The sequence below is a fragment of the Malania oleifera genome, chromosome 8, assembly GCF_029873635.1.
Source record: "Malania oleifera isolate guangnan ecotype guangnan chromosome 8, ASM2987363v1, whole genome shotgun sequence".
In the NCBI taxonomy this organism is placed as follows: Eukaryota; Viridiplantae; Streptophyta; class Magnoliopsida; order Santalales; family Ximeniaceae; genus Malania; species Malania oleifera.
In genome coordinates, this window is record NC_080424.1 from 9875472 (window position 1) to 9884951 (window position 9480).

The 9480-nt window shown below is 37.8% G+C and overlaps 1 protein-coding gene across 5 annotated transcripts; it reads left to right on the forward strand.

Annotated features, from left to right (window-relative positions):
• The first annotated feature begins 1490 nt into the window (after nucleotides 1-1490).
• LOC131161863 (uncharacterized) lies at nucleotides 1491-9001 on the forward strand. 5 transcript variants are annotated; one of them, XM_058117853.1, is made up of 22 exons: nucleotides 1491-1722; nucleotides 1949-2050; nucleotides 3389-3559; nucleotides 4067-4333; nucleotides 4453-4662; nucleotides 4806-4862; nucleotides 4979-5215; nucleotides 5387-5514; nucleotides 5621-5768; nucleotides 5846-5955; nucleotides 6033-6152; nucleotides 6295-6405; nucleotides 6506-6607; nucleotides 6761-6871; nucleotides 6994-7083; nucleotides 7227-7343; nucleotides 7550-7664; nucleotides 7752-7850; nucleotides 7947-8024; nucleotides 8159-8289; nucleotides 8394-8469; nucleotides 8550-9001. In XM_058117853.1, the coding sequence occupies exons 2-22, from the start codon at nucleotides 2000-2002 to the stop codon at nucleotides 8559-8561; spliced, it is 2541 nt and encodes an 846-aa protein (XP_057973836.1). In that variant the 5' UTR covers nucleotides 1491-1722; nucleotides 1949-1999; the 3' UTR covers nucleotides 8562-9001. The 5 variants fall into 5 exon arrangements, with proteins under 5 accessions (XP_057973836.1, XP_057973833.1, XP_057973835.1 ...); XM_058117850.1 differs by having other exon boundaries at nucleotides 8554-9001; XM_058117852.1 differs by having other exon boundaries at nucleotides 7773-7850; nucleotides 8554-9001.
• Nucleotides 9002-9480: the final 479 nt, after the last annotated feature.

Consider the following 9480-nt stretch of genomic DNA (forward strand, 5'->3'; position numbering starts at 1 on the left):
AAGGAGGTGTCGCCTTCTTTTACTAAAAAAAAAAAAAAGTAGTAATAGTAGTAATAAATCATACAAATAATAAAAGAAGGTTGCCCCCCCCCCCCCCCGTTTTTTTTTTCCCCTTGGAGTTGCTCTGGTGGTAAGGTTTGGGTGTGGTTGTCTGCATATTTAGGGGTTCGATTCCGTTATCCTTGAGAGCATACTCATGATTTACTTGGAAGCCAGCTATGTGTCGATCAGCCTTCCCCGATTTGGTGCCGTTTGGGGAGGGGTTCGAAGAGTTCGTCTGAAGCTGGAATTCCGAGTTATTAAAAAGAATAATAATAATAATAATAATAATAATAATAGAAGGATGCCCTCAGGCACACTTAGCTAGCATAAGGGATCAAGGTCATCACAATGTATACAATCTTTTTTTTTTTTTATAATCCGGGGACTCCAACCACCATCGCACCACTTTGGATACTATATTGCGGCAACAAATCTGAGGGGTGAAAGCCGCCCGCCCATTGACGCACCCTAACTTGGTAATTCACTGGGGTAAACTCTCAAGGGGGAATCAAACCCGTGACCTTAGGGTCACCAAAGTCACAAGTCTCTCTTACAGTGTATGCAATCTTGTTCCTATTTTTATATGCACAGAGATTGTTTCCTTAGACTCGAACTCATGACTGATTAGTCACAAAGGTTGAGAGAGCATAAGTGGTATTATCAATATTAAATAATAGTAATTTGGACCATTTATTGCACGATCAATTTTTATATGCTAAAAATAAAGAGTGCATTTACGAACATAACGACAAAATTTAATCCGTAGCTCGATCAACTGAATTGTACTTAACAGAATTTATTCGATTGTTTGAATGACATGATCCCAACTGATAAAGAATGTAATTGAACGCGTACGGTATGCTTATAATTATAAATGTAGGTCAGAAGCTATATAATTAAATCAAGGATGAAATCTTAATAAAGTATGATTTGTTTTAAATAAAAATATTAATTAAATTGTTATTATATACGACCTCTAACGGTCTATAACCATAAACAAGAATGTCGTTACACATGATCAATGACATGTTTATAGACCGTTGTAGGTTATTATATATATATATATATCTAATTAGTATTTTTTATTTTAAAACAAAAAATCATTATAATTAATTTTAAATTTTTACTCATAAATTAAAAAAAATAATATTTCAACTAAATATCCAATTAAAAAAATAAAATCCTGGCCACAAATTTTTTGAATTCTACAGCTTCATCAACTTTTGAAAATTGTGTGGATATGTGATTGTGTACCTTAGAATCTTAGATGGGTACCTTCTTTTCTTTGTAATATTTTAAAAATAATAAATAATAAATAATATGTAAAATTACCAAAGTGCCCTTGGCATGGTGGTTTCATCGTCATCATCAAAAAAGTTGCCACGTACACATGGAGTTTGCCTATTAATAGGGCTCCCCGCAGCTATCAATGTCACTTCAGCAAAGACTGCTTACACCTTTTCCCTCTCCATTGTCATAGCTACATTGGCGAGGACGAGGTCTCTCTGCATTTTTTCTTAAGCTGCCTTCTCTAGCTTTGTTCCCAATCATATCACACCTATACACAGTTCCTCCTTTTCCTTACCCTTCCCACCATCCTCTTCTTCAATCTTCCTTCTCCTAGCTTGCTAGCTAGCTAGATTCCATTCTCAAATCTCAACTCCTAGTGCTTCCAGTAAGGTCAGTATGTTGCCCAAGAAAAAGTACTTCATTACATGTTCCTTTCCGTTTATAACTCTCATACGGTTTCATCATTAATTTGCAGTCTAGCTTGCTCGCTAATGTGCTTTGCTCGCAAGTTGTGCATCTGTTAACTTTTTTGTAGAGATTTTTCTTCATGCATGCTTTAGGTTTTATTTTCTGTCGCAATTTTCAGCTGTAACCACGGTGTTTTCCTCATTTAAAGGGCTGTAGGAAGGTTTACCTCTCTCTCTCTCTCTCTCTCTCTCCACCATGCATGCAGGCATCCAGTCAGCTCTGCACTTGGTCTATTTTGCACGAGCGTGAGGTGGGTTTCTCAAGAATCTTATTTCCCAGTTCTCAAAAACTAACGTAAGAGAGAGGTTTAAAGATTTCAAAATTTTGACAGAGCTGTTCTCAAATTTGTCAAAAAGATAACATTTTTTTCCCCTCATCTCTATCAGAAGGGTTTTTTTTTTTTTTTTTTTTTTTTTTTTTGAGAAGTGTAAGTGTTTTAAAAATCAAATGTGATGTGAGATTTTAAAATTTTTGAAATTTATATCCCAAGAAAGGCAAACCTATCAAAGATCCAGAGAAAGAGGAGGAAATGTTGATTGAGAACGTATGAACTAGCTGCGCCAAGTAAGGAAACGCGAATGGGGTTCACAAAGACTAGCCCTTGGGCTTGCACCGTGATCCATATAAATAGGGTGTGCCGATTGCAATTTACACTTATATTTCTCGTTTCCATTTGCTGTCTGCATTAGTTGGCCACGGATGGAAATGCACGCTTAAGTGGACCCTTACTAGCTAGCCAGTTGCCCCACCTATTCACTCTTCGACAGCCCAACCATCTTCCTCCATTTCTGGCATGGCTTCTACTTTTCATACCTAATTTCAAGTCAAGACATGCTCCACCCACCGCCACCCCACCCCAGGTTCTCGTCAATGATACCAAAAGCATATATACTAGCGATCCAGTCTCAAAATACCCCAAACAAGTCAAACTTTTTTTTAATCGCTACTCCTTTTCTTTTCATTTTCTATTCTGAAAAAAAAAAATATTACTCCGAAAATATATAAACACACACAGAAATGGAGCGAACCCCACATCGGTATCCAAATTTCGAGATAGTCTCGAAAGCCCAATTTGAGAAGGCTAGCTAATTGGTTACTTTTGTAAGGTTGCCTAAATTGAATTTTGGCGTGGCCCCTTTTATAATCTTGCCTAAATTGAATAGCTGCACTTCTGGGAGGGGGAGGGCAGGTTTCTCTGCTGAGCCCACCGAGCGGGTCCACATCTAGAGAGATAGTGTAGAACCCACCACATGAATCATGTTGAAAGGGCAGGTTTCTCTTGCATGGCTCGCCACCCAGCCCTTCTTTCTTCGTAAAGGAAATATATACATATATATAAAAGAAATGCATGGCTCGCCCACCAGCTGAGCTGGTTGGTCTTGCATTTTGCATGGCTCGAAGATAACCCCCTCCCCCTTCTCTCTCTCTTTCTCTCTCTAGTTTCATTATTTTTGCATTACTTTTTATTTGTTCGCACGATTTTACATTTATGGCTTGAATTCTAGCATATTATTTTGATGTTTTAGTTTATTAATTTGAGTTATTTGTTAAATTATAATTAACAAATTGAATTAAATTAATGATGAAGATTATCAATTCGAAGAAAATGGAGAACACATTCAATGGAAGTGGCCAACAAGAGCATTGCAACTTTCAGTTCCAGTTCGACCCAGATGAGGGCAGCTTACTTCACAACAACCACATCCCCATCACTCCAACACCCGACAACTTTCTACACTCAGCCATCACTCTCACTCCGGTACGTTTTATACATTCTCCCACTTTATCAAATTATTTTTCCAATATATGCTATTTGTCAATTTAATTAGCATACCATGTGAATCAAGCAACTATATATATATATATATATATATATGTGTGTGTGTGTGTGTGTGTGTGTGTGTGTGTGTGTAGAGAGAGAAAGAGAGAGAGAGAATAGGAATTGAATTCTAATCCTACATAAAGTATATTACTTATCATCACTATTATTTTGATTAAAAAAAATTAATCATTGGGTACATGTAAAATATTACAAACTATTCGAGAACTTTCTTAACATCATATATGCAAATGCAAATCGAACTCTTGTGCTCTAAACATCGTGAACTATTCTGGACGCTTTGTAAATAAAAAGGGGACAAAGCGATGCGTTTTACTTGGGAGTTTTTTTTTTTTTTTTTTTTTATTCTCTCTTAATGTTTTAATGAATTGAAGAAGATAAGTTCATAAAAATCTCTGCTCTTCGTCGTTGGCAATGCATGTTTAGGAGGAGTATCTGGACCTTGCTGGAAGTTCCCAGCCTTTGTATCATCAGGCAGATCGCAATACGAACCCAATGAGCTCGGGAGGATCCGCTAATGGCGAAGGATGCTCCAGCTACACTCCACCGGTGAACGATTCCAGGATGGCGATGATGCCGCCGCCGCCGCCCCCAGTCCATCCTGCTCCGACGCTCGAGCCACAACCAACCTGCCCCGAGAATATGATTCAAACCTGCCCCGAGAATATGGTTCAAATCTGCCCCGAGAATATGGTTCGTAACCGCACATGCACATATATATATATATATATATATATATTGCGATTAATGAAAGATTAATTCTTTTTTATGGATCTACTGTCAACATTTTTTTGGGAAAAAAAATTGTGCAGCTGGGATCGTCTGGGGGAAGCAACCAGTCTCCTCAATTGAATATTCAGGCAGTCTCTAATGCCAACATGGTGCAACAATTACAAGGATATACTAGCTGCAGCGAAGGCACATACACTACTCACCATGTTGCTCCCACTTTGGCACAGCCCATGCCCTTCAATCCTTCTTTCTTAATTGAAGCACAGCGCCCTAATTATCTTCCAACAGAGGTTTAATTCAATTCATTTCATTTAAACTAACTCATTTCATTTAAACTAACTCACCCTTCAATAGTTGAAATGACTACACATTTATGCTTCCATTTAATTACACCTTTTCTGACTTTTACATTTTTGTTATTTTCTTTCTCTAGCATGAGCTTCCCAGCTGGGACTACTCATATAATCCATTTGGACTGTTTACTTCTATGGTAATGGAAGATTTAATTCTTGACGCCAATCTATATATCATGTGCTTATATATACATATTTTTTATGATTAAACTCCTAATTAATTAATTGACTTATTTTCTTGAATTATTTACAGGAGCGCGGGGAGTCATCAGGAACTCAGTCTGGAAGCAAACCACCATGCTTTAATCAATCAGACCCCATGCGAGTTCATCTAGACTCCAACCAAAATATTCTGCAATCAACATGTGTCAGCTGGCAGCGTTTATGTGACCCTCCTAATGAGAACAACGCGAACAGCTTGCTGCATATGGGAACTGCCTTCTTCACTCCTTCTATGATTGCCACAACAGCGCCCTACCAATATCCCACTGTACTGTCACTCACTCAACCTCGATCGGTTTAATTGCTATTGTTAGTTATATTCAATATGTATTAAAGAGAAAAACATAAATTAAGCTAATTAAGCTATGTTTTTACAACTGAGAAGTAGCAATCAAAGTTTGCTGCTTTGCTTATAGTGGTTTGTCATGGTGATGATCAGATGGAGCTAGGTCAACAACATGGAGTCCTTCCCTCGTTTCATCAGGTGGAAGAGGACATCAGTCTATTCAACCAGAGTCAGCAACAAGCTCGTTATGACAGTCTGCTTCAAAACCAGCTTATGCAATTGTATGCCAACAGAGTTTTCTATCTATAGTATAGCTACTTTACTGTCAAAATGTCAGCTGTTGCTTAAAAAGTTAATTACTTTAATTTGCAAAACTACATCCTGCAGGAGTCAACCAATGGGATCACTCAATCATCAATTCCCTCCGATGCACGTTCATCAGCCGGTGCAGAACATTGCTAGCAATCATATCTTTAATATTGATCATCAGCAAGGATCCCAGTGCAATACTCCATTCAGCTCTCAAGTCGCCCCTGTAAGTACATATGTTTGTGTGCGGGCACCCCCTAACTTTCCATGGTATTATGCCAAAAAATGTTTGCTATATATAAGCAGGTGCAGATGGAAGCTAATGGTGGTGGGCTATCGTCGCTCCTCAACCAACAGCAAGCCCCTTGGCCTTACCATAGCCAGAACTCTTATGCTTATATGCCTTCACTGGGGTACATAGATCATCATTTATATCGATGTTAACCAATTGTTTTTTGGTACTTGTTAATATATAGTTGTTTTAATTTAGGTTTCAACCAGTAGTACGTAGCAATGGTCAGCCTTGTCAAGTCCAGGGGACCGCGAGCATATTTGATTCACAATTCTGTAATCCCAGCATGCAGGCTGAGTCTTATGTGCTTCCGAGCAGGTACTAATTATTTGATTTTGCGATTCGTCATGGGTTGAATTTTCACACTAACGTATGTAGGATATGTGAAATTAACTGTAGGATATATGCATTTTTGCATGAAGCTTATGTTATATACATGTGATCTTTTGAATATATATAGGACCCAGCAGTTACCTGATCATCAGCATGTCAATCAAGTTCCAGCGGCACCTAGAGTGTTCAATCTGGAATGGTACCGCTCCTTGATGTCTGAGTCTTCTATGATGCATAGGTATCTATTCTCACTTTTGTTAATTTTTTTTTCCTTTTTCCGTATGAAAAATCTATCAATTCTGTCTGTAAGCATAACCTTAAAACAATTTTTGAAATAGGCCTCCGCAGTTAAATCATCAACAACTTAATGGAGACCCGCCAAGTGCTAAGGTACTCGATCCTCAGGGTGCCAGCTCCATGCTATCTGCAGAAACGTCTAGGTATCTTCATTTTTAAAAAGACATGTCTTTCATTTTATGCTTAAAAAGCAAGATTTGTCAAGTTAAAAATATAAATCTTATTTTGTAATTTTTGCTAAGTTCAATCTACGATTAACCTTTCATTATTTTATGTATTTATTTTTTTTGAATTAGGCCTCAGCAGCTAGTTCAATACCACCAACATACTACTCCAGTTCGGATGACATCGAACTCATTTGATACTTCATACAATTCCTTGCTAATGGCCCCTTCCACACTTTTGAGGTACTTTCTCCTTATTTTTGGATTAACTGTCATTGGAAGACGCAGATTTTGATCTTGCACAATAATTAGTGATGCTGGTTCATATTGATTGCACTAACATGCTTATAATTAAAAAAAAAAAGATCTCAGCCACTATTGGATCAACATCAACAATTGAATGTAGTCCCAGTGACTTCCAACCCCATAACTGATCAACCTTCCAGCTCTTCCAGGTAACTTATCTCTCTGGTTCAGCTTTTCTGTAAAAAATATATTTGTAGAAAATTAATGCAGAAGATTTGTCACTGGTATTGTATATGTTATGCTCTTGGGATTATCATTATTGTTATTGTTATGTATTTTTGTCTGAATTTAGGCTGCAAGAGATCATCATTCGTCACGATCAACAGAATCAAGTCCACCTGACACTGCCCAATGTTGTTAGGCTGATGCAGCAGAACAACATGCCCACTGAATCTTCAGTGCCTTCAAGGTGCCTTTCAATTTTATGACTTTCACATGATAGGGAAAGTTGATTGAGACTGTTAAAATGGTATCATGGAGAATTAATAAAATAATTAAATCACTAGCACCCCAGAGCACATAATTTCAGAGTTGCTATTCTTGAATTTGAAAGAGGGAATGTGTTTGAGCCTTCATTATGTTGACGTGTTCACATAAATGTAATTTATTCTAAAGGTCACAAGAAGTAGAACTCCAAGGACAGGCTGCAGATAAATCTACTGCACCAACTGGCTTAAGCTATGGTACCCCTCAGCCAAGTCAAGTCTCAAACTGTTTTCGAACTCCGCAGGTAGATTCCTCACTTGCCTGTTCTCGATCTACCATTCTTTGAAATTAATCGATCTTTTATTAATCTGGTGTGAGTTAATTAAAACAGATCCTGCGATCTTGCCCTCAGGAAACTCGTTCCCGTGACAAGGGAAAGGCAGTCATGATCTATTCTCATCCAGAAGCCTCTTCCAGCAATTACAATGAGGTTCGGTCTCCAATATATACTCAAAGTATTGATGACTTCATTGTTTAAATGACATTACTAATTTTCTCTTCATTTCATTTTTTTCTTTTCTTGAAGGCTCGGAGAGGACGACGGCCTCGTGCTGCTATGGCACCTGAATCAGGGGAAACATCAGCATTACCTCGAGATGGCAAGGTATGAACTCGTCGCACTATAAACTCTGGATGATCTCTCTTTTCATCATGAACGTTTATCAGCACATTCCTCACATTGTATATATGTTGTAACATGAGATGATTGCCCTTAATTATAAATTTGATGGGGTGTAGAGGAAAGCCATCGACCTGCAAGGACGGATCCCAGCAGCAGCCAAGGGCAAAAGAGTGATGAGGGCTACAACTCGGCAAAACAGAACCCGAAGCCGAGGGCAATCTGATGAGCCAAGACCTTCTAGTTCAAGGTTGAAAATTGTTATGGTATTCGGGTTATGTAGTTTTATTCACGTTTATTCCACTATATCAGATTATTTCAAGCCTGCTAATTAAGAATTTTCATTTGTTTCAGGAAGATGCGCAATCAGCTGTACGACAAGAAGTATGAGTACATCGGTCTGTCGGGGGATCCCCACCTACGTATGCTGGTACTTATCATAATATGGTGCATCCTTCATCTAATCCTAAATTGAAACACGTTTACTTGAACGTTTGCCATTTCGTTTAGGTAGAAGGCTAAGAAGAAGAAATATAGAAAACACTACCGCAACAGGCGCCGTAGCTGATTCGATGGATGGCTGCCACATTGGGCAGTGAGAGGGGGGGCTGTTCTTGGTGTCATCAGCATGCAGCGGAATCCTTCTCTTCGTGAATCTCAGTGTACCATAATGGGATTTATGCTTCCGTTCCAAAACTTTTAGGAAGAGCAGCCAGAAATTAACAAGCTCTTTCGCTACATGAATAATTAATGGGACCAGTTGGTTTTTATGTATGTTTTTCCCTTCTGTTGCTGCCTGAAGTATGGAGTCCAAGCTTGTCCTCGTCTTGTTTGTTCGTGTGCTATGCTTTGAATCTCAGTTTCTGGTTCTTGTTGTGTCAATAAATTAATTAAACTGTATCCCAGCTTGGCAATCCTTTATGTAAACTTATATATATATATATATATATATGGTTTGAGTATGAGAAATTGTTGTAAAAAATATAAGGGCGGCATTTTCCAACAATGCGTAGCGGAATGAACATTGTATAAAAGATCACATATACAACTTGCAACAAACTAAATAGTGATAAACAGAATCATTCCACAACCATAACAATATAAAGAGAGTAAAGATAAGAGATCAGGAATTACGTGATTCGGCAAAGCATACATCCACGGGAGCAATCGGTAAGAGATTTATTATGAAAATCAAAGTCTCACAATACAATGATTTTCTCTCCTTCTCTCACCCTCTCTTACTCTCTTACATGTTGAAATATATCCAAAATGACGTATATAACAACCCCTTGGAGGTTTCTGTGAAGAAAACAACCAGAGAAAAATTCTGAATTCTTGTTATAATAATTCATTACATCAGCATATATTTATAGCTAAAAAATAACTACACGAGAAATACAATAACAGAATTACAAACTAAAAATTACAAACTGAAAAACAG

Bases quoted from the DNA above. Each gene is read 5' to 3' on its own strand.
- LOC131161863 (XM_058117850.1), top strand. From the start codon at position 2,000: ATGCAGGCATCCAGTCAGCTCTGCACTTGGTCTATTTTGCACGAGCGT. The intron at 2,051-3,388 runs GTGGGTTTCTCA...TTAATGATGAAG, and splicing joins CTATTTTGCACGAGCGTGAG to ATTATCAATTCGAAGAAAAT. The intron at 5,769-5,845 runs GTAAGTACATAT...GCTATATATAAG, and splicing joins TCAGCTCTCAAGTCGCCCCT to CAGGTGCAGATGGAAGCTAA.